Below are 26204 nucleotides of genomic sequence, written 5' to 3'. Positions count from 1 at the left end.
TGATAATAAGAGAAAGAATTATTTAAAATTGTAATGCAATTTGTAAATTAATAATGTAAAATTACGTAACAATAATGTAATATTACAATTCTTGTTTCGTATTGCATGTAATATTCAATGTGAAATATTCATTTGACATGAAATATTCTTAAATTAATTTGAATTGTGCTTTTTTAATCCGAACATGATCAAGTTGAAGAAAAAATAATAATAATTGTATTTATATTTTGTTATTAATTGAATTGCATTAGATAACATAAACAATATATATTTTGCACAGTAAAAATAAGACAAATACGTTGGAGTGAATTGTTTAGAACATATAAAAATTTAACATTTTATTCAGTACTTCGTTATGTAGTGTCATTCTATTAATTTATTAATTACTATAAGCATTTATTTGTTTAATTTATGCTTTTATGGGATACGGAAATAGTTTTAAATTTTTTAAAAATCCAAATATATAACGTGTTTATTATTTTATTCTTTGAGGTTTATTTGAACGCAGCTTAGAATTAATTTTAAAAGGAATATTCTTTATTGTTTTTTTTATTTGGTTTGACTTATGCATATATATAATTAATATACAACCATTGCGTAAACGAGAAATGAGTATTCATAAAAGTGTTTTCTTCAATTCATCTTATTATTTGATTTAAACTTTCATTTCATTTCATGTATCTTTTATTTTTTTGCTTTTCATGTGCATTTCATACATTTTTGTGCTGTCAAAAATTACTATTTCTCTTGTTACTAGTACCCTAGGTCACTATACTGTCACTAATCTAGGTATTTTAACTTAATAAATAGGATGGCAAAGTTTGATAAATATAACAATTAAGATGTACAGAAGTCATTTTAAATTCTACTTCATTTTTTTCAATTTGCTTAATTTGAAAGCAATATCATGATACTATTACCTTTCCGAGGATGATTTTTATTTTAACTTTATCATTTTTACACCAAATTTTATTATATAACTAGTTTATTCAATTATATATTTTTTTAAAATATAAAGTTTGTTAAAAGGGCAGATTAGTTTATAATAAACTTCAGTATAATATTTTATTTAGGAATAAAAATTAATTATAAGGAAATTAAATAAATTAAATGAATTTATTGTAGAAGATCTCTATATTTCGATGCAAAGTTTGACTGAGTTTTGATTAGGCCTATTTATTCTAATAATTTATAAATTTAATTAGCTTTATCATATTTGAAGTCAACTATTTAAATAATTTATTCTAAAATTAAATATTTGAATTACTAGAGTATTTGTATCTACTTTTCATACGTATAAATTTACATGAAAGATTTTTCTACTAGAATATAAATGTTATTGATAATAATCATGTGGATTATTGTATCTAAAATGAATGATTATATTATGTTTTTTCAAATTTTAATTTATGCCATAAATTAATTTACAGTATTTTAATATCCTATAGTTTTATACAACATTTAAGTATATGGTAACCCTGAATATTCTGATTGTACCAGAATTCTAGAAAAAAGAGGATATCACTCATTATAAATAATATCTTAAATTAAAAAATAATTGTTAAGAGTATTTAAATTCAAACATATATTTTTTTAACCTGGAACATGTTTACAAAAGTTAAAGTATTGAGAGAAGTTAGTCTAGAAATAATGAATAAAATATTCGTAAACATGAATCATTAGATAATTGCGTATATAAAAATTTTAATTCTGCCGGAAATTTATATACTGGTCTATATACTGGTAAGAAGTTTTATAAAATTTTAAGTTTATGCGAATAAAAACGTAATTGTGCATTGTGCAAAACATTTTTGTGTATATTAATTTTTTTATTATATAAATGTTTATTGTAAATTTATATTTGCATTATATATATATATATATATATATATATATATTGTATTTTTGAAAGAGGTTTATAATAGTTCGGTTAATTTTTAGCGAAGATTAATTCATTAATAGTTTCATAAAAAGGACATTCAGAAAATATTATTAGCTGATATACAGAAATGTACTAAATAAATATTAATCATAATAATTATTTTAATTTATTCATAAATGAAGTTTATACTTTATAACATAAATTGTATCTTTATTTTTTTATTATTTGTATTTAATTTTTATCTTCGTTAAATAACACATATCTGACGATTCTCAAAGACGACCTTGTATATGTTAGAATTACGAGTTTTTAATTATATACAGAAGTATATACATTTAAAAGGAGGTTTCCCATTTTAAGAACTGTATGATGCAATTTAATGTAACCCGATAGAGATAGTATAATTGATTAATCGTGTTAATTTTATTTTAAAAAACTCAATAATTTTCATTATATAATGTATAAACACTGATTGATTTATATATTCATATTTATTTATATATTAGTCTCATATTAAAGTATCTAAAAATGTTAAAAAATTTGTACTTGCAAAAAATAATACTAAATTATTTTAATTTTTATCTTATATCATCAAGTAATAACAAAACATTTATAATGTGAGTTCTTGATATTATTATAATTAATTAAAAATACTAAATTCACACTAAAATACTGTAAAATGCTGAAATTGTATTTAAATTCGTTAAATAATGTATGTAACAGTACTAAAATTATAATTTACATACTTATGATTAATTACATATAAATATATTAGTATAAATTAAAATCCAGTAAAATTAATATATACAGTTTGGAAAGTAAAAAATAGGAAACCTTTTTCACGTCTATTATTAGCTATATTTAACATCTTTTTTCTCATATTTTTAAAATTCTTTACTGCGTATCATTCAAGTCCACAACTACAATTACTATAATTATGCGCAAATCATGTGAGTTCGTTGCACTTAAATATTGATTTATAAAATTCGCTCTTTTTCGATAAATGTATATTTAGATGTTATTAGCATGTGTATCGAAGTGTGTATGCCGCGCATCTGTTTATGGTGTTAATTGAATTATCCTTGCGCGCATGTTATAGACTTTATAGAATTATAATTAAGTATTTCTTAAAAGATGCAAATTCGAAATGCTATCTCCGAGGATTCTTTCCTATGATATTTAATAATTATAAATTTATAAATTCAAAGTTAATAATACACCAGTTCAGATGAATGTTCTTAGTAGAATACTCTTTTACATAGTCAAATCTAATGTATGAAATAGACCTTAATTTATCCTAATAATTGGGCACAGTAGGCACTGATCAACTATAGCATTTTATCTCTTATTTATTTTTCGTTTTTATTTTTCACTTTTCTTGAGCAACGATCGAAGGACAAAAGATTTAATGAAACTCGTGTTGCTTTTAATGTTCTTGTAATGATGTATATTTTAAACATTATAACTCATATTATTTCTTAGTAGAACAGTAGAAGTGATTATTGCAAACATTGCATTTTGAAAAAAAAAATTTTAATTTGCATTCTTTGACTCAAATTTCTCAAAGGACATTACTATCTTTTCCTCAATTATATTTACTCATAAATTATTTACATTTCGTTATCACTCTTAATGAATAATTATTTGAAAATATACAATGAATTCTGAACTTGAATTTAATCAAAGTTTTCTTCCTTGCTGTTTTGCTAATTATATATTTCTATTTATTGATAAAGACTTGTTCGTTCTTTATAATATTTTGACATTTATCTGCACTTTTATAAAGAGAATGTTATTTTCAGTCTCTCTTTTTAAGTATCTAAAAATAAATCCTCTTATAAAATTCAAATACCCATTATTTCATTATCAATGTAATATACAAAAATTATTTGGTAACTCTTGTCATCATTGACACTTTTGATATATTTATACATTTATAATTTCCGTAAGCAAAACATTTTATACTGAAATTTAAGAAACAGAACATTATATATTATTATCATTGACAATGAAAGAATGAAAAAAGTAAGGTTTTCACTCGAATATTAGAATTGTGCTGATTATTAAATGAACAGACAAAAGTTAAGGTAGTCATCATTATAGATTGATAAATCTCATGAAGATGAGTTTGAGAAATTATCTAGTTTAATTTTTCAAACGAATGATGCTTGTAGCTCTTATTTACGACAAATCCCTTTTAATTGATTTTGAAATTTTATTCGTATAAGACTCCAAAGCCCAGACAATAAAACTTATCTTTGAAATTGAACTACCTTAACCTCCTCAACTCCTTTTCGCAAAGTCCTTATGAAAATCGTCGGTCTGAGATTTAGTGCGCCATATTAGCATAACTGCAACAATGACAGAAGAAAAGTCCAATGTGGCTGAACCGTTGCTCAAATGGCGCTTTTTCTCCACCTCCTCATATTGTAGACGCATCAGTGCGAGATAGTCGCTGGCAGTGGTTGAGATGGCGGTGACGGGTTGTCCTGGAAGAATTCGATGCATGCGCAGACGCGCTGTGCCAGCAGTCGGGCCAGACGAGTCTCGAGGCCCTTGATGATGGCATTAGGATGACGAGTTCCCCAGTGTCAAACAGCGCTGCTCGGAAAGCGTGGCGGGGGAAGCGGGGGCGGTGGCCTCTCCGGTTGAGCGGGACGAACGTCTACGGAAGACTGATCGGAACCAGCTGCAAACACAACTGCGTCTCGCCGTTGTCGGCACGACGAATGACGCCGAGAAGTTAATCCACTTATGCCCTCTTTCTACTATTTCTTTATTTTTTCTTTATAATACTCTATATCCTTATTTGTTTATATGTTCAATAATCATGCAAGGATGCGAAAGTACAACGGAGGGTATATTATAAAAGATTCGTCATTAGGCGATATGCGTCTTTCACGTGCACAATGGTTTCTTTTGAGACCACGTCGACTTATTGAATTCAATCTTTAAAAGTTTGAGCAATGATGGCTACTGTATCTTTTAAAATTCCGATGTTCCAAATTTATTTTAATATAAAATATGAAGAAGATAGTCGAAAAAAAAATTTATCTTTATTTCAAATAGAAAATTAAATGTTTTTTTTTAATCTACTTTATCTGCAAAGATGATAGAATTAATTAATTTGTGGTATTAAGAATATAAGGTTGTCACTTAATAAATTTTAAATTTACATAATAAACTTGATATAATTAAAGAATAATATATATGTAAAATAATTTTTTTATTACATAAAATTTTGTTATATATTTTTATATGTAAAATATCTTAATAGATGCACTATTTAAAAATGGTAGAGTGAAGTTTGGCTCTATTAACTTGCATTGACTTAATCTCAAAATAACTAGCTTACTAAAATTTTCTAACAAACGTTAAAGCTCTAATATACTTGTACAAATATTTTTATTTCATAAATAATACTTTTAGTAAAAATTTTAATTTCATATAATATGCAATAATGTGCATATAATTTATATTGTATATTGAATATAATATTTAGTATTCTTTATTTTTCCAAATATAAAAGTATTTTTATGTTATACGCAATTTCCAAAAAATTAGATTTTTAATATAATTTACTATACACAAATATAATAGAAAACTATACTTTTAAAAACAACGGCCATGTATATAATAACAAAATAAAGGCTTCGTGCAAATCTATTTACAAATTCATGCATTTGTCTGTCTAACGTTAACCATCGCCATACATTTTCACACTATTTTAAAATCTGTATACATATTTGTTTAATAACAAAAGTAGTGATATATGAAAGATTATTATTATATAAAGTAATTAAAAAATAAAAATAACGCTTCTCATTCTATATTTTTATATACATATAATATAGGGACATAAGCAAAAAATAGTATTTACATTATTATAAAGTAATAGATTTCGCGGGCGTAGGACGTAAGAAATTGACTAATTAATTTTTGTATTTTAAAGCATATTGCATTTACATATTTACCTAGTCATTACAGAAGCGATTATATTTCATAATGATATTATTAGCGGTAAAATAAATAATTATAGCAATGAAAATATTAATGGTAATAGCGGTATCAATAATGATAATTATTTTTATGTAATTTATTATTAGCATAAGTTCCTATCATAGCGTAAATGGTGAAGGAAGTGACTTATTCTGTACAGATATTGATTAATTAAAGATCATTATAGGTGTAAAAGTGAGATGAAAAAAATATTTTTAAATAGAAAGTGTGTTTTATCTTAGACACATCATACATATCTGTTATGTAAGTTACCGTCATGCAAATTCCAATTCCACTTATCGTCCTTCAGTTTTTTGTCTGCCTTTTTACTTTTTATTAATCTTCTAATATCTCTATTTATTCTGTTTAATGCTTTTCTTTTGTAGTAACTTAATGCTGAGAGTATTTTTTTTTGTTGATGTTGAACGTTGCACGATACTCCTTATGTGGATTTTCAGTAGAACAAGTCGTGAATGAGTAGACGTTACGTTAATATCGTGAAATAGGTCATGTAATTTATGGATATGAATATGTGGATATAATGATAAGTGAGATAAGAAATTGAGAAAAATATTTATAGAGTTGATAATTTTTCTTTTTACTTAAATAATATTAAAGTGTTGATTATATTTAGTTTTAATATTAATTTATAATATTTACTAATTTATATATATGTATATATATATATATATATATATATATATATATATATATACCTATGTATATATAATTTATTTATTTAAAAATTATTCGATTATATGTTTTAAGTAATTCTATATTTGTATTATCATCTAAATTTAAAATATGAAACTATAGCTATAACTAAACTATAACTATAGCCTAAATTATCTTAATGAATTTGTAACATATTTATTGTTATATTATTCATAATAAAAACAATATGCTTAATAAATTTGAAAAAAAATTATATATAAAATTTAATATAAATAATTATTATATTGTATGTTATAAATTAATAATGTAATAAAAACAATTTTTTACTGAAGGATAAATTAAAAAGTACTATGTAAACGTATTTCTTAATAGAAAATTTTAAATAATAAATAATATAAAATGAAGTATATAATATAAAAAATATAAATAATAAACACTGAAAAGCTACAACAATTTTATATCTTTATTTTACAAAATATACTGACTAAAATAAAATCACTTTTTCTATATTACTTGGACAAATAGATTGAGAATTAAATGTATGAAAATGAATTTTTCTCAAGAGTAATTAATGTCATGGTCGACGTGAAAGATTTTTAACTCAAATTTTTTACGTAGTCAATAATAATAATGTAATTATATATAATTTATATATATAATTATGTAAATAAAAATAATGTAATTATATGTAATTATATAATTGTTTTAATATAATTATACTTGAAGAAATGTTAAGACTGCTGTTATCAATTTTTATAACCTCGCATACTCTCACGTCGGCGACAATAAATGGTTATTTAACATTTACCTACTTTGGATTACTTTCAAATGTAGAAGGAAAGTCTGCAAACAAAAGGAGAATTATGATCTTACAGACGAACTACGATGATACATACAAAAATATCTGATGACATGCAAAATGTGAATAGTTTCAATATTATGTGTGACTATGTGACTTATGTTTATAAATATAAAAAATGTTTAACTGTTATACATCGCTCTTTTTGAAAATGTAAAATAAAGCAAAGATAAAAAATGAAATAAAAGTCATTTTAATTTTACAGAAATATTAAGGTTCAAGTATTTAATATAATAACAATAGCAAGAAAAAGAAGAAGAATACTACATTAATTATGTATTAATACATATATCAATTATACATATATATATCATCAAATAATTGTATAAACATATTATATTTATTCACAAAAATTTGCATCTTTTCAACGATATAACCAAACTGCATAAATTTTTATAAAGGTAAATTATTTTCAAAAAGAAAATTATAGGTACAAAAGACCTTACGAAATTATTTTCAAAATCATAAAATTAAAAAATAGAATATGACTGGTATTAAATACTTAAAAGACGAAATAATACTGAATTATAATTAAATAATGAATAAATAAATAAGTAAAATAATCGAGGCGTATATAGATGATAAAGTGAATTGGAAAACCTGTTAATTAAGTAGGATAGTATGAGTAAGAAAATGACGATGAAAATGACGATAAAATGAGCAGTATGAAAAATATAATATATATTTATATGTATATATATATATTTTTTTTAAGTATGTATTGAAATGATTGAATTGAATAATAGAGATCTTGGCTGACTGATACTTGAAGTCTTACATGTGTCAGGACGTGGCTTCTCCTCGGCCACCATCAAGGCTGCTCTCTCGGCCGGCGGAATGTGACCCTCTAACGCATTCACACAGTTTAGCATGCTCCTGCAAAACACCACGCCACGTTTTTTTTTCTTTTCTATTCGCTTTCCAACTTTTATTTATTTCATGTATAGATGTGTCTTTTTCTTTCTTTTCTTTCATTCTCCCAATCTTCGAATTTCCGTTCCGTTTATTCATATGAATTTTTTTTATATTACTATTATATCCAGATGTGCTATTTCTAATCAATAATATATCGAGAAATAAATTATATTTAGTAATACGTTAACATTTTAAAAATGTAATCAATATTTAAATTTAAAAAATTCTGTGTATGTTCGAACGAGCGAATGTAAATTTTCAAAATTGTTTTACTTTATCGATTAAACTTTGTTTAAATTTGCAACCAATGACATTTATGTAACTGTTAAGATAATATATTATTATGTAAGTACAAAACTATTAAACTATTAAATATACAAAAATATTTTATTTTAAAGTTTTGCTAATTTTTCACATTGACTTCATTTAAAAATGTATCTATAAATGGAACTATAATTTTGTTAATGTAACAATTCATATAAAAACTTCTGAAACGTGTAAATATATAAATATTTTATGATTTGAAAAAAATACTAAAACCTGAAATATTTTAATACTTTTATTCTTTTAATAAAATATCGTTTTTAAATCAATTTAAATTATCTTAAAAAAATAATTATATTTAATTATTGTAATGATTTATACATACACTTTCATTAAAAATAAATGCAATAAATCGTAGTTGTAATAATAATGTGGCAAAAGTGTAGTAATTATTTTCCAATTACACTAATTAACTATATATCATATAAATTTTAACTTCATTTAATTTATGTATGTTACTTATTACTTTACCATTTTATAAAATGATATGAAATTAAAAAAGTAAGGTACATCGTTTTTTAAAAGCTTCGTTCAAGCTTCGTTCAAGCTTCGTTTATCATATTACTCTGCTTAAAAAATGTTTGGATTTTAATTTAAATTCAAATTTAAATATTTAATTAAATTGATAATTTTAAGTGTCTATAAATATTATTTTATAGTTTTATCGAGCATTTAAATATTATAAATATTAATTATAGTAAAAAAAAAAATCAATTAAAAAATTATTTATATATGTTAAAAATTGAATATAAATATATATAGATCGTAATCTAAATTCAAAAATTATTATATGATTATTAGATAGTATTTTTTCAAGAACTTTTAACTAATGTAACATATAATTGATAGATAAATATATTCTATTTTATCTAGTTTGTTTAAACGTGAGATAATTTATCATCGCTTAATGTATTATAATTTATTAGAATAATATTTACTTTTAATTTTAGTTTTTGTTTTTAGGTTTAATAATAATATAATTATTGTTATTAAGATAAATATTTTATTAATTGGTCAAATATAGAAGTAAAGGAATTGGAAAAAAAATTTAGACGGTATTATTAGGTTTAAAATTTCCCCCAATTTTTTACCTTCTTCCATCCATTTTCCTTCTGTTAAAAAGATTCTGTCCCCCCTAACTGAACCAATTGATAGTCATTTATTATTAAAATTAGCTTTGATATAAATATTATATTTAATTTTGATAAAATACAGTGTTTATATTAAATTATACCAATTGTTCTATTAACGTAGAAATGAAATAAAATTACATACTATTAAGTTAAAGAAATTAAAACCAATTTAAATCTTTTATTAGAATTGAAAATTCTTCAATATAGTCACTTTAACGTACTAGAGCCTTTTTAATTTTATTTTTAAACGGACTTTTGGAATCTGTATAAAATAAAAAAAAACTCTCTATTATACAAGATTTCCACAATTAGATTTGAAAGGCTTAATAATTATTATTGTTAATCAATATATTACTTTTCAACTATATTATTAATGCAAATATTTCGTTTTGTTAACGATTATATTTCCGATTTTCGACTTAGTTTTATAAAAAAAAAAAAAAACAATGCATTTCACAGTTTCTATTTTTTTATAACTTATATATTAATATAATTTGTTATTAAAACATTTGAGTATCCATTATTGATATTTTAAAAACAGAAATTTAAAAATTATATAATAAACCGGAGTTTTTAAAAATACCAATTAATTTTTAAAAGATTTTTTTTATAGTAGTATAATAACAAATTATAATATTATCATAACTGTACGTAAAAATTGTCAGTAATTTGTTTTATTTAAATCTCAATGTAAAACTCGTACTAATATTTTTTAAGTAAGTGAAGCTTAAGGTAATTATAATCAATCCATTTAATAAGAACTTAATTTTCTTATTGGTTATTCTTATTTATTGTATATAATAAATTTTATTTTATAATGTTTAATTTTGTAATGGTATTGATTGCTTACTTCTACTTTTGATTTTTTCTGAAATGACAATTTTCTGAATTTTCTAAAACAGTTAAAGAATTATTTTAACAACTCAATATTAAATTAACAATATACTGAACTTTTAATATGACTAATTAATTAAAATGTTCATTTATTAGTTTGCGATGTAAATCTATAAAGTTCTAATAAAATATTGTCACTAAACAGAAGAAATGCGTTACAACAATGACAAATACGAAAATTACTTGTTCATCATAATTAACTAACAATACCAACAAATAAACGATATGGTCTTGGTTAAAAATTCTCTGCATATGCATACGAAGAAATGAAGTGAGTGCTCTTTTGTGAATTTTAAAATCAAAGACAATTATTACGAATAAAATTATCAAAAGTGACAGATCCGTTTCAATTTATATACAAAAAATGATTCCTCATCAAAAAGATTCTTTTTCACTTATGAAATGTTCTTGCTTCTAGTGATTACCATTTTTGCGTCAAACGGAACAATATTGAAAAGATATGGACTTATATAATTTAAAAAAATCTCATAATGAATAAAAAAACTAAAGTGTTAGAAAAAAGAATATTTTATAAGATACAATTTCTGCTTGATATGTGGAATCAATTAATATAATACGACGAAATTTATTATAATTAATTTAAAATAGTTAATTTCCATAAAATAAATGCATTAAAACTACAAAAACTAATAAAATCATCTATTAACTACGTACATATTATATATTGATGTATTATATATAAGTTATATGATTTATGAAATATTTAAAAATAATAGATCTTTATTTTAAAATATAGTGAATATAAAAATAACGATTATTAATCTTTTAAATCCGAACAGATAAGAATTACTAATTACATTATTGTTACATTACAATACATGTTAAACTACTATCATTAATGAATATACAAAAATTAAATAAACTTCCGTCGCTAATCGCTATCGATGATATGATTGATTTAAACAAAATTTTTTTTTTGATTTTATAAAATATTTTATAATTTCATATATATAATACTATATATGTAGTATTTTATTAAATAAACGAGTAAATTATTTAAAAATGAAAAAATTTATATTCGTTTAATGAAGAAAAAAAAAAGCAGAAAATATATTAATATTAATGGATGGTTTTGAATACCATAATTGATTTTATTATTTTCATTTTGAGGAATTTGTATTTTGTAATATATAAATGTTTGGTTGATAAAATTGTATAAGCATGAATAAATAGTATATATTTATAAAATATATTTACTTGTACTCTAATTGAATAATAGAAATCCGTACACCATCGATAGCACTGTCATTTCTGATTGTTACACCTTTCAATCACCTATCTATTTATATATAAGTTTTTAAGAATTAACTCTCAACGGTAATTTAGTTATATTGTTGGTAGTAATGGCGTCAGATTAGATGATCTCTGCTAGAATAAGTGGTGATTTTTTCATCCCTGAAATATAGTATCATTACAAATTGAAATCAAGTGGCGAATATATTATTATTAGATAAAAATCAATCCTTTAATATTAGTTATTTTCAATAAATGTATTAGTAATGCTTATTTTTTATCTTCTTGTAAAGTTAGTTTTACCTGTATAAAGTATATTTTTATTTTGTGTTATAATTGTAAATTAGCTTTTTTACTTGAAGTGGAAAAGTTACTTTATAAAAATATATTCAAAACACGGTATTAATGTAAATTATATATCCAATAATTCCATTATAAATGAAACAATATAATAATGCCACATTTATAAGTATATTATACATTATTTCAGTGTGCCAATTAATATTTATTAATAAAAAATAGTAAACTAAAGTTACAATAGTATACATAATTATGCTATAAATATAATATATATATATATATATATATATTAAAATCTTATATATATTGTGTTTGAATTATTGATTTAACTATAGTTTTCGAGATTAATTGTAATTAATATTTTTAGATTTTTATATTCTGTTTTTATAAAAATATAAAATTAATATATTAATTTATTTATATTTTAAATAAAATTTCTTATATGTAAATTTATAGCTATTTTTAAAATTAACTATCAGATATTCTTCAATTTATAATTCTTTATAATAAAAATTACTTTTAGAGTTATTTATATATATTTCAATATAATATTCATTATAAACTATAATTCTTTGTAAAGTCTATACCTCAATTGATACGTATTGAATGTAAAATGAAGAAAAATACTTATTGAAGAAGAAGTTGAGATATATTTGTAAATTAGAAATATAAATTGAATCGTTGTGCACTTTCGCTTTCTTTGATTGCTCTCTCTTCCTCTCTCTCTCTCTCTCTCTCTCTCACTCTCTTTTATCCCTCTCATTCTTTCTTTCTACCTATATTAGCTATGCTCTCTCATCTTACTCATTATTATCAGATGTTCGAGATTGATGCAGTTCCATGAATTTAAAGAAAAAGTAGGTCATACACACGCTGTGCGACGCACAGCACGCGCGCTCGGACCGGGACGCGCACTCGGGCGAATGTTTATAAACAAAACTCGGCAAGTCCGAGCAAGTTTTACGACATGAAATCTAATATACTATAAGATCACACAAGGGTATTGCGCCTACTTTTCTCTCGTCGAACATTCTCGAAGGTTCTAGATTTTTCTTTCCACGCCTCGTATAAGAATTAGTGCAACAACGATGATGCTTTGTTGCCAGCTAAGTGAGCCGCCGCGTGGCTATATAAGGGACGCACGCGGCGCGTCTCTCTCTCTCTCTCTCTCTCTCTCTCTCTCTCTCTCGCTGAAAATCTCTTTTGCTGAAAGCTTCTTGCTTGCTGACCGACTCTCTTGCCGAACCATCCACGACTAACTGCGCTTGCGGCTAATATTTTGCCGTGACTCGACCGCAGTGACCGACCATAATGAACTGATTTAATCATTTACCAGTAGAAGCCATGACACACGGGTCTCGATCTGCCCTCAGCAGGACCGCCATGGAACGGTCGGTATTTTCAGTAGAGCCGCCACGGAACGATCAAGCCTTCGGTTCATGCGCGTATTCAAAAGGTTCATACGCTCATTGTAATCCTACATCGCGTTCACTAAACTGTAATTGCCGGTCAGTATTTTAGTATACTATGACGACGACACGTGGCCATATATTCGACAGCATAGTTAAGAATACACGCGTGCATAAGAATAAAAAATCGGCAGTTTAGATAGTGATTACAGTGAAGCCAATTGGAATAGTAATCAAGGGGAACATCAATTACACAGCAACTAATATACCTTGTCTGCAGCTCACAAGGTACATCTTTTTATATTAATAAATTCGCTAGTCACACCTCGCACAAGAATAAATCGGGCACACTTACGCTCTCTCGAACTAATCCCTCGACATCGTACAGACCCGCTAGCAGAGATAGGGCACACCAGAGAGAGGACAAACGTACACTCTTCCGAAGAACACTTCGGAACCATTCAGGATCTCTGGCAGAAATAGGACACACGCTCTCACGAACTAACACTTCGACATCGTACAGGCCATCAACAGCTGACGCAAGAGTCACTGTGATTCACACACATTGTCAAAGAAGGACAACACAGATCGACTAATAGACTATATAAAGACAGATTATTAAATCCTTCACGAGTTAGAAATCTTAACATTAATCACTCTTACCTGTGACTAGATTCTTTTACTGTTCCCATAAATAATTAAAGACACAATTGATTACTTAATCTATTCCATTAAACATCTTACACTATATCAAGTATAGTTTTTCATACATCAAGCGTACTTGATTGAAACGCCATCTTCTCATGCTACCTCATGAGCATGATTCACGGACTACACCTGCTGATTATTACAACATCAGCATTACCTCAACTTCAAGATACTCAGTCATATCCATGGAAGCTACAATAATCAAGAATACAAGAACCCACCCTCATTACTTCAATAGAATTATCTCTCTCTCTCTCTCTCTCTATACAACAGTGCAATATTATTATAATCATTTACAAATAATAAACCTTGTTTTTACTAAATACATGATATTTTTCAGCCTTGTCAATTATTATTCCCTTTGATGTTATCCTGCCGAGAAACTAATCCACTGAACTATTGAATTGGTAGTTCGAGCCATAAACAAAAACCTTTAAAATTGAACATCAGACCTTTCATGAAAATATAAGATTAAAGTGAAAAAGATTGTCTGCATTAGATTAACAACGTAAAGTAGATAATTATATATCATTGTATGAAACTCTATTAAATGATTTTATATATCTTATATTAATATTTTTATTAATACAAGTATATAATTTTAATCGCAAATAAAACATATATAATATAGATATAATTGATATACTCACTGCAATCAAATAAGACATTGTGTTTATGTTCATTTCATCGAATCCAAAATTGCTCGCGTATAATATGTTCATAAGAATTTATTGTATATGAAATGTATAAAAAAATATTTTATAGATACTTACTTTGAATATTTTATTATCCGTATTAAGACTGATTAGATATTTTTTAAATTCTCATATTAATAAAGGCTATATATATATAGAATAATAAGTTTATCAAAATTTTTTAAATTGACCCTTATAATACAGACACGGAAGTATAAGTGGTGTAATTAAACATTTTTTTGTATAATAAATAAAATTAAGTTATTTATTATAATTTTAGAGAAAATTACCAAGTCTCTTATTCATTTTTATTTAGTTTGTAAGTATGAAAATTCATCTTTTTATACACAACAGTCCTGATTCACTGTAAAATAGAGAAACTGTGAAATGTATTTCGACAGAAAAATATGATATGATGAGTGTAATCTCTCGTATAATGCGATGGATGATCCATGCTTATATTTAATATGATTATGAAGAATGTTTTCCACATTTAATGATATTTAAACGATTTAATGACTTATGGTTAATGAATATGCAGACTCGCATAAGATATGAACTAAGTAACATAACATGCCAGTCATTTTAATTATTAGCCTGGTAGAACAAAAGATCTTTGAATATGCAGGATTATTTCCTAAGTGAATTTTTACAAAAAATTCAAATTATGTCTCTAAGCTTATCCACATTTTTCATTACATTATACCTATTTTTCTCCACCTTCGTTCTCAATACGTGGATATTTTAATAATATTGCTTTTAAATTTCACTTCTATATTGGTCAATAGAAAATTAATTTTAATGGAATGCATTTATCATCACAAATAAAGATAAAATTTTATGAATTTAAAAATAAATACTTTATTAATATTGAAACTCGCTAGAAAATTTGATTTATATTATTACGAAATATTTATGAAATTAGTTTACAGTAACTTATAATTTTTAAATTATAATAAAATATGTTCAATTATTATTATACCTTCAACCTTTATCAGATTTTTTTTTATTTAAATATTAATACGTAAAAGTAAATCGTTCTTTATCTAATTATCAAAAAAAAAAGCTTGGGCAATGTAGAAAAACTGTTTCCCAGATTTTCCCTCGATTGGTTTATGAAAAACTTGTTTATAAAACAGGTTTTAAAAATGTATCAGACCAATGATGTAAATTTAAATAATATTTGTAAGAGTAACTTAAAAAATAATCCCTGTAACATAGTTTTTTGAGACAATCTATGTAGCAACAAATGTTGAAACATGCATCACTGTATAAATAGAACAAAAATAACGTTAATATATATGTTTAAATTAAAATATTACAACGTTTCTGAATATAACTAGAATAAAGAAAAACAGCACATAAAAGTTGCGATGACTCACCCGTAAAGTCTGCTATTCCGCAAACTGCTCCTGCATCCAAAACAACACAGAAATTTAATTAAATAATGATTATGGATAGAAAATGACATATGCATGATATTATGGTATATTAAAGCCACTGTAAAGTATTCTTATAATTAAAACATTAATCGTAATTGAAACATTAAAAATAACGTTGAACAATAATAAAGAATATGAAAATAACAATAGAAATAACGGGTTAAATATTTAAAAAATCATTTATTTGATATCTTTAACTACTATGATTATCTATAATTAACAAAGATAAAATTTAATATTTTTCGTTAATAAATATCATCTATAACAAATCATCAAATAACAAATATCATCTATATTTATCAACTATGTCAGAAAAGTTAGATTAAGTTTGGTTTAATATATTCTAAATAATATATTGAACAAAATATTGAATAAAGACAAGTTTCTGTTGCATGAAACTCTAAACTAATTGATTTATTAATAAGAATAATCTAAAAAGCTTTATAAATTCCAATTTATTCTTAAATTATTCCCGCGGCATACATCATAACGAAATATTCATGATTTAATTAACTAATAAAATAAAATGGAAAAGTAACTATTAAATTATATGAATTATTTATAGCGTTTCATATGTTCATAAGCGTTTAACTTACTATTCAAAGTACCTAGATTTTATACTAATATTTGATATACTTTTAAAATTATATGTTATATGTGTCTAAAAATTAGGCAATTTTTTATTATTACAAATATATCAATTATAATACCAATATGATTTAGAATTATCACAATAGTTTAAGATAAATTCTTATAAATGGAATTGATATTTACAATTTCGCATATATATTGTAATTATAATCACACAAAAGAACAATTTTTTTCATTAACTTTTTAATAAAAATATTTAAAATAATAAAACTCATTCTTTGAAAAATTAAATACCATGTTTAAGAACTGAATTATAAATTACATAATTAATTATTCTTCGATAATAAATTTCTTATAGCAATAGATAGTTTCTTAAATTTTTTTTCAAATGTAAAAATATTTTTGAAATAGCAAAATACATATCGATTATAACTTTTATATAAAAAAAAAGAAAAATTATAAGCGAAATATTTACAAGAATTTGCAAAATATTTTACATTAATTAAAACATAATACAAGTATGCAGTAAAAATCAGAAAATAATACAAACGAATCTTTATCAATTTTCTTTATTTTATTTATTTATTTTTTTGCAATTTTAATTATTAAAAATTTTTCTATTAATTAGATTAAGGCTTATTGATGTGGAGAATTAGAATTAAATTTTTATGTTTTTGAACAAAGTTTATTTTATCAAAGTATTTTGATCTATAGTACTACCTAACAAATTGTACATGTCATTTTAAAATTCTAAGATATAAGAATCTATTCGTACTTCGATAAAGTATTATAGATTATAAGCACATCCGAAATATTATTGTATTGCTTTCAAATTAAAACATTTGGAATCAACTGTTTTAGCTTTTTCTGATATTTTAACATCAGGAGAGTCAATATTAACAAATTATTTATTACGATTGTTATTAATTTTGTTCGCTTTTGTAGTAACGCAGTTATAAATATGCTCTTCTTTCAACGAAACACGAGCCATACGATAAGACGGTGTCATGGACGCAGCCTCTCCATTTTCTGCATTATAAAAGTAAGAAAAACTCACATTGTCGCTTTAAAATATTACAACATCAATAGTTTTTACATAATACAAACAAATACGTAACGAAATAAATGAAAATAGATGTAATATAATCACAAGAAGAATTTGTGCAAACAGCCAAAGTAAAATAACGCAAATTCATTGATCAAATCTAGAATAGAAACAAAATAAATAATAAAATAAGATTAGGTAAAGTAAGATAATAATTATAGTAAATAAATAATCAAATCGATAAATATATAGCTGAAAATGATTGTGCTGAATACAAAATATTTAACAATTGTTTTCAAAAGCTGTCAATTATTGACTCGTACCTGCCATTGCCGTGTCTAAACAATGCTAAAATCTCTTCAAAAGTTTTATTCTTGGTTTCAGGAACCTTTTTGTATGTGAAGATCCAGAATATTGCTAGAAAAGCACTAAACGGTAGGAACGTGTAGTTGTCAAGATGATTCTATGGAAAATAAGAAAAAAAAAGTTACTGTAATATATGAAAATGATAAATGAAACCATACTATGATATGTTTAAACTTTTAATACTCTGCATGATAGAGAATATAAAATTTATTCAAATATAACAATGCTCATCATAAAATATAATTATTATAGACATGTTTATAAAAAACATACAACTTATATATTATATAGTGTATAAATAATTCATAATTTTCATAAAGTTTAAAAATTCTTTTATTCTTAAATAATGGGTTCATAATATTAAATTTACAATGAATCCAAATTGTACGCAAAAGTAAATTACAAACATGCACGATATTGACCTTTTATTACATTGTTTTTGACAGTATTAAACTTTGTAAAATTTAAGCAATTTGTAGATAAAACTAGTCAGTTTAAAATTAATTTACCGAATTTAAAAAAAGAAGTCATTATAAATCATAAAACTCAATTATGTAGTTTATAAGAATTTTCTTATCAACACCGAATAACGCGAACAAGCACCGTATAATGTGATTACTTTAAAGTTTTTATCTGCAATAACATTAAATAATAAATCTCACCTTCATGCTTGGAAAGCAAATTCCAACAAGGAAATTAGCCATCCAATTTACGAGAACTGCAATAGACATAGCAGCTGGCCTCGGACCTTGGGAGAAAAGTTCCGCTGTTATCATCCAAGGTATAGAACCTGGACCAACGGCGAAGAACACGACGAAACTCAGGATCGAAACCACTGACAAGTATGACATCCAGTCTATCATTTCCTGCACGTAGCCAAAAAACTCCTATCAGAGCAGTAAAATCTAGTTCTCCTTTCCTGATCAGCTGGAGGAGCCTCAGGATATTCGTTTAATTCAACGAAAAATCTTAGAACTCAAATAAATTATAAAAGAAAATTAAATTAAAAATTATAAACGTAAAAAAGTGACATGCTACATGCAGCTCAATCCTGTGTGGACGAAAATTCTTTTAAAGGTATTTACAATATTTGCAGTTGTGTAAAATATTGTAACATAAATAAGCGACTAATATAATCTTATTTAATTTTTTCCTAAATAAATTATTTTATATTCAAAAGCATAACATTATTTAATTATAAAGTGTAATGGAATCTATTAAAAATAAAAGTTTTTTCGTATTATATTTGTTCTTTCATTATTAATTTTGAATTTACATACAATAATTTTATTTTCAATTGAATAATATACGAAAGAACTTAATAACTGCCTAGTTTTTAATATTTGCAATTATCACCATTAAAACTTACGCTGTTTATAAATTACAAAAAAAAATTTCTAAATAAAGATCAAACAACCAAAATTAATTTATTTCGATAACACAAAAACGTTTTGTAATATTTAATATTAAGAATATAATGAAAATTCTTATAGATTTAATGTTTTTCTTTTCTTAATTTAATCCATAATTAGTGATCGTAAGATTATGGCATTTTCACGAATATTTACATAGTATTGCTTTTTCATTGTGAAATTTGTAGAAAACAATTATGTTACAATTTGTAGATAATAGTTATGTACATATCTTCATAATTACATGAATCATATTATAAATATCATTATTTTATGATTAATATTTTTCTATCATGCGTTAATTCATCTTATAATTATTAAATTATTAGAGTATTGTATTAATCATTATTTAATGAAGATTTTACTTTCAAATATTTTTTAAATTCATATCAAAATTATTTTATATCATAATGTTGAAAGGATAAATAGAATTTTTTTCACATTAAATGATTTACTAATATTAAGCTTAGTAAAATTTTCTAATATTCATTCAATATTTATGCCTTTAACTCATTTTATGTAAAAATGTAATTACATAATTATTGAATTTAATATTAATTTTTTGGTATTTATTAATATGGATATTTATGAAAATTAGGCTCTAAGACAATTTGATAAAATATATTCAATTATTTTGATTTTCAATAGTTTTAATTTAAACAAATTTTTTAATTACATTATTATGTATATTATAATGTAATTTAACTAATCTCCCTTATAATCAAAATTGATGCACAAAAAATTCGTTTTATAATAAATAATTACCCCATATTATCTGACATATGGTAAATTTAGTTTACTTTTAAATAATAAAATAATGTAATAGGAAGTTCCACAATTAATGAACATTGCTTGTATATTAATATTAAAATCTACAAACTATATAATACTTCTTGAGAATTATGAGAGAAAAGAAACCAATAAAATAATGGTGAGTAAATTACAATGTTTAGCTGCTTTAATTATTTAAATATTAAAAGTCTCGGAATCATTTCGATCGTGTATACAATATAGAAAATTGTGGAAATGCACGTGATAAATAAACAATAAACTAACAGGTTTGAGCGAGCTAAAACATAAGCTGATAATATACATAACGGACGGTAGATTTAAATCTCCTCCAGACAGTTCACGAAAGTAGCTGATGATAGGAGGAGGGACAAAGAAAGGATTAAGAAATGGGAAATTTAATGCATTTGGAAGAAGATTAAATAAAAAATTATTGTACTTATTTAGATATCGGTAGAATGAATTTTCTTTTATATAAAAATATCTTTAATTTAAAATTCCCATTTATTAAGTATTCGATTTTATTCTAATAATAAAATTAATAAATAATAGTAGTATATACATTCTATAAATTTTAATAATTCCCTAATAAAATAATAAAAATCATCTGTTTGTGTTGTAAGTTAAATAATATTTATATTATGAAGTAGCATTATTCTGATATTTGTAATAGCATATATTATATTTATAAATTCTATATAACTAAAGTTGTCACAGCAATTTTAAATATAAATTTAAATGTCAATATTATAATAATTACGTTAACATTTCTGCAGATATCTATTGCAAATACATTTAAATAAATGGAAATGAATAAAAAAATTATAATAATTATTAATAGTTGGTTTAAAGCCATTATATACATGCAGGTAAATTAGGAATTCTTACGTACTAAATGAATGATAGGAATGACATAGAAATCGTATATGATAATGAAAATATAAATGCGTAAATATTAATAATTGAGCAGTGTTATAATATTCTCACACTGTTGGTGCAAAATGTTATAATATGCCGTACTCCAGCTGTGAACAAAGTGTTAAAATGTATCCCACATCAAGATGCATATGATATAACGTGAATATATAATTATATTCAATGTACACCTACAATAGCAAAGCATAGCTTACTTTTTATGTCTCGTGGCTAATAGTTGCAGAACCATTACATTTTATTTACATATGCAAATAATATTATTTTAATGTTCAATTACTTCATTTGTATATTATAAATTGTCATTTATTTACAAATAATCATCTTATTCAATACATTAATTTTCATGTTTTAGTATTGGAGTTATTATTTTAATATTTAATTATATACTATTTTGAGCTTTATATAATTTATAAAATTTGAAAACAAATCATTATTATTTCAATTATTCTAGAAAGTATAATAATTTCAACAAAATTCATAATTTTACATTTGATATTCTTATTACATATCGAAAATATTTTATTGTATATGTATCTGAACTCTTCCAAATAACTTGAATAAATAAACTACTTTTCTTTATAAGAATTTAATAATATTGTTAAATAATATTGTTAATAGTGTTTAATAATATTAAATAATTGGCAATTAATATAATAATTTAGTTTTAAAGTAATAAATTTTCTAATGAAATTTCTTAGTAAGATTTTAAGCTTACGAAAAAGAATTCAATGTATAGCTTTAATATACTCGCAAAATTAAGACAAATTTGGATAAAAAAAGATTAATAAATTTTATTAAAATTTAAATTTTAATTAATGTCAATATTTAACACTTGATATACTATATTTTCTATAATGAATTATTGCATTTATGTATTATTGTATTGTAAATATGTACACAAAACAATTTTGTCTATGTTAAAAATAGTATTGTTTAAAAACATACATATAATATTATTAATATACGAAATAAAATTGTTCATCTGTTTGAACTTACAATATAAACTTTAATAATCTGATATAATAAACATATAGTGGATATATATTTGTGTATAAAGCTTTCTTAATAAGGAAAATATAAATTTCAAATGGTATGTACTCACCTTTATGAGGAACGAAATAGTGATGAATATAGAAAAGATGAACATGCCACCGAGTCCGTAAAGATGTAAGGTTCGTCTACCGGTGCGGTCCATTAAAGGAATTGAGACAAGTGTCATGCCCACCATGATTACACCAATGCCAATTGTTGCGAATTTTGCACGTTCTGGAGGCAAACCTGACGTAGTGAAGAGGCTCGTCGAATAATAGAAGACCTAAGATATGGAATTAGATGTGGTATATAGCTTTTATATGCTTAAGGAAAATAGAGTAATTAATGTTTAACAAAAATGTGGGGAGTAAAATAAGGAGTCGATTATACTTTTTTTATTCTATTCTAATATGATATATATATATATATATATATATATATATATATATATATATATATACATATATATGTATTAAAATATATAATATATTGAACTTGAAGTTGAACGAAAATATAATATGATATTATGTAATATTAAATAAAAATACGATTTGACAGAAAATAGATTTTCAACAGAAACGAAAAGTAATAACATTTTAAAATTATATATCTTTCTTGTTATCTATATACATTTCTTAATATATTTGTATTATATTAAATTGTCAATAAAACATCTAATTAATTGAAATCAAAGGATATTTAGCTTACAATTATTCAGCAGATTATAGGTGCTATCAGTTATAAATACTCACATTGTTATAAATGCATTCACTTAAATTAATACAAACATATTTTATTATTTTTTACTTCTATCACTATAAAAAATATTTCAACTATAAAAATGTTAATATTGATGAAATTTTTGTAAACTTTAATCAAGAAAATCTACATTCACATAACAAATAAATATTAAGAAAAACAATGTAACAAAAATTTTAATCTGCATCCGCGATAAGGGTGTTTCATATAAATAATAGCAAAATAATAAGTTCTTATTTGCTGTATGTATTGTATTGGCAGGCTAGATGCTTCATAATAATAAATTCATAATAAAACTCGAATCAAAAGTAGCTTTAAACATAAGGATAATTAACTCACAGCATTGATACCCGACAGCTGCTGTGATAATTGCATAACAACACCGATAACAAGAGGTGCCCTTAATGTCGGACTGCATATCAATTCCGTCATCGAGATCGTTGACTCAGTCTGTTGAGCTCGTTGCTCCGCCATCATCTCTTCAATATCTTCCTCCACCTGATTACTTGCTCTTAATTTCCTCAAAGCCTTACGTGCTTCCTCCTCCCACTGTTTCGTAATCAGTAAATATCTGTGCTCAAAAATAGCAAAAAGAATTAAATAAACCTCCCGCTGACTATTATTTCAATAATAAAATTTTAATATCTTTATTTCAAATTATGCGTTATTTGTTTTTTGATTCATAATAAATTCTCTTTAACGATGTGTTTTATTTTCGCCTATAATTTCAGAAACTTGTTATATTACGTGATTTATAGAGTCTAAACACTCTCATATATCTTTACATTTAATACCTGATCACATTAACTCACATTAAAATTCATTGTAAACAATAAATTTAATCTAATAAATTAATAAATAAATTTAATAAACATAATTTTTTATTGTATTGATTCTTAAACATTAATTTATTTAATACCAATTTTTATAAATTAAAAATTTCAAATGTACGTGAAAAGTTATTTACACAACTAAACTATATTTAAGCTTTACATATTTTCATATTAAAAACACTAATATAAATATATGTGCAATTATAGTTTACTAAATATTTATAAAAAATTCTATAACTTTATTATTGGTCCTTATTAGTTTATTGCATATGAATTATATGCATTATTACTTGTATTATTCTTGTCGAAATATTCAAGCATATTTTGAATCTGTAAAATAATTAATACTAGACAAAATAAGGATGCTAAGTTACACAATTAAAGTTATGAAGAGCATTTTAAGAAAATATAATCTAATATAAAACTAATCTAGTTATGTGATATACTAATAATAATATTAATAATAAAATAGTATTTCATAATTGGTTTATTGAAATATTCTATAATTATGAATGGACTTTAATAATATTTAATAAGACTTTAAATATTCTTGAGCTAAAATTTTAACTGCAATATGAGTAATTCACTGTATAGTATATTTTTATATATATATATATATATATATATATATATAAATAGTCTTATAAAGATCTGCTTATCGTATATTTGATATTTGATTTGTTAGAACCATTTGATTGTACATTCAGACAATATATGCAGAAAACATACCGGGATATAGAGAGTTTTAGACGATATATCTTAAGATAAATATTAAAGAATATTTTACCTTGGTGACTCCGGACATAGAGGTAACAGAAGTAGCTGCAGCACTGCAGGACAAATAGCTAAACCAAGGAGCACAGGCCAACCATCATTGGTACCAAGAATTTGCTCAATCCCAAGAACCTGCGAGACGAGCAGGCCGATCGTCACCGCCAGCTGATTAACTGTGCCGAGGCCGCCTCGCAAGTTAAGGGGTGCTATTTCCGATATGTACATGGGTACGAGAGATGTGTTCAAGCCGCAATTGACACCGATGACGAAGCGACCAACGAACAACATCTCGTATGAATGGGCAATCTTCGTGCAGCCCATCAGACAGGCACCGAGTATGCCCACGACGTTATTCAGTAGCAAGCCACCCTTTCTATAATTTATAATTATCATCCTCAAATGATCAGATTTTTTGTTTTTAGTTTAAATCGATCGATCATCTATTCAATTAATGCGTCTTATTTTTAGTTTAATCATTTGTTTGTATATTTTCAATGTACAGTACAGCTAAATCGCTAATCAATTTGTTTGTATAGAAATTTTATATCTTATATTTCTTATCAATTTTGCTTAAATTATATTATTTACTTAGCTTTATACGATCATTAATTACTTAAATACATATATTTCAGCAAAATAATTGCATTAATTATCGACGATTTGTATATAATATATATATATATATATATATATATATTTGATTATAAATATTCATATTGTTTTTATAAAAATTCCGTATATCGATATATGTATCATATTACTTATTGATATTAGCTACCAATAATAAGTGATAAATATAAAGTGGTAATTATAAATCGAAGTGTATTTTTATCAAAGATCTTTTTACTATTTAAAAGTATCAAAAATATAACATACTTTAATAATATAAAATATTTGTTCTCAAATGGAATAAATTTGTTGCAAAACTTCTCAGTTTAAATATCTTCGTGGAAATTAACTATTTATCTTGTTCATATACTTTTATTTTATGGACTGTTATTTTAAAATAATTTTTTTGATCAGTAAAATTCTATGCTAATTCTTTTAGCGTCTTGTATTATTATCAAAGTGATATAATTTATAGCTATATTACCAATTTATATGTATATATATATATATATATATATATATGTATGTATGTATGTATACTTAATAGAGGAAATTATAATTATCCTATA

The 26204-nt window shown here is 24.0% G+C and overlaps 1 protein-coding gene across 10 annotated transcripts in view; it reads right to left on the bottom strand.

Moving 5' to 3' along the window:
* Nucleotides 1–4109: 4109 nt before the first annotated feature.
* Nucleotides 4110–26204, bottom strand: part of Glut1 (Glucose transporter 1) — a 50922-nt gene continuing 28827 nt past the window's right edge. For 2 of the 10 annotated variants that reach the window (XM_011496430.1, XM_011496423.1), the window contains exons 6-14: nucleotides 25040–25399; nucleotides 23759–23990; nucleotides 22731–22943; nucleotides 19154–19378; nucleotides 18449–18588; nucleotides 16430–16459; nucleotides 8194–8291; nucleotides 7369–7399; nucleotides 4110–4571 (exon numbers count right to left, since the gene is read on the bottom strand). In XM_011496430.1, coding sequence (XP_011494732.1) covers nucleotides 4451–4571; nucleotides 7369–7399; nucleotides 8194–8291; nucleotides 16430–16459; nucleotides 18449–18588; nucleotides 19154–19378; nucleotides 22731–22943; nucleotides 23759–23990; nucleotides 25040–25399 — 1450 coding nt within the window. In that variant the 3' untranslated portion in view covers nucleotides 4110–4450. Of the gene's footprint in view, nucleotides 4584–7364; nucleotides 7400–8193; nucleotides 8292–16429; nucleotides 16460–17859; nucleotides 18286–18448; nucleotides 18589–19153; nucleotides 19379–22730; nucleotides 22944–23758; nucleotides 23991–25039; nucleotides 25400–26204 lie in introns of those variants that run through there. The other 8 variants (XM_011496425.1, XM_011496433.1, XM_011496426.1 and 5 more) reach the window with 8 other exon arrangements.

Source organism: Ceratosolen solmsi, unplaced genomic scaffold, assembly GCF_000503995.2.
Source record: "Ceratosolen solmsi marchali unplaced genomic scaffold, CerSol_1.0 scaffold29, whole genome shotgun sequence".
In the NCBI taxonomy this organism is placed as follows: Eukaryota; Metazoa; Arthropoda; class Insecta; order Hymenoptera; family Agaonidae; genus Ceratosolen; species Ceratosolen solmsi.
Note: the sequence above shows the minus strand (reverse complement) of the source record. Positions and strands in the feature narration are given on the sequence as shown.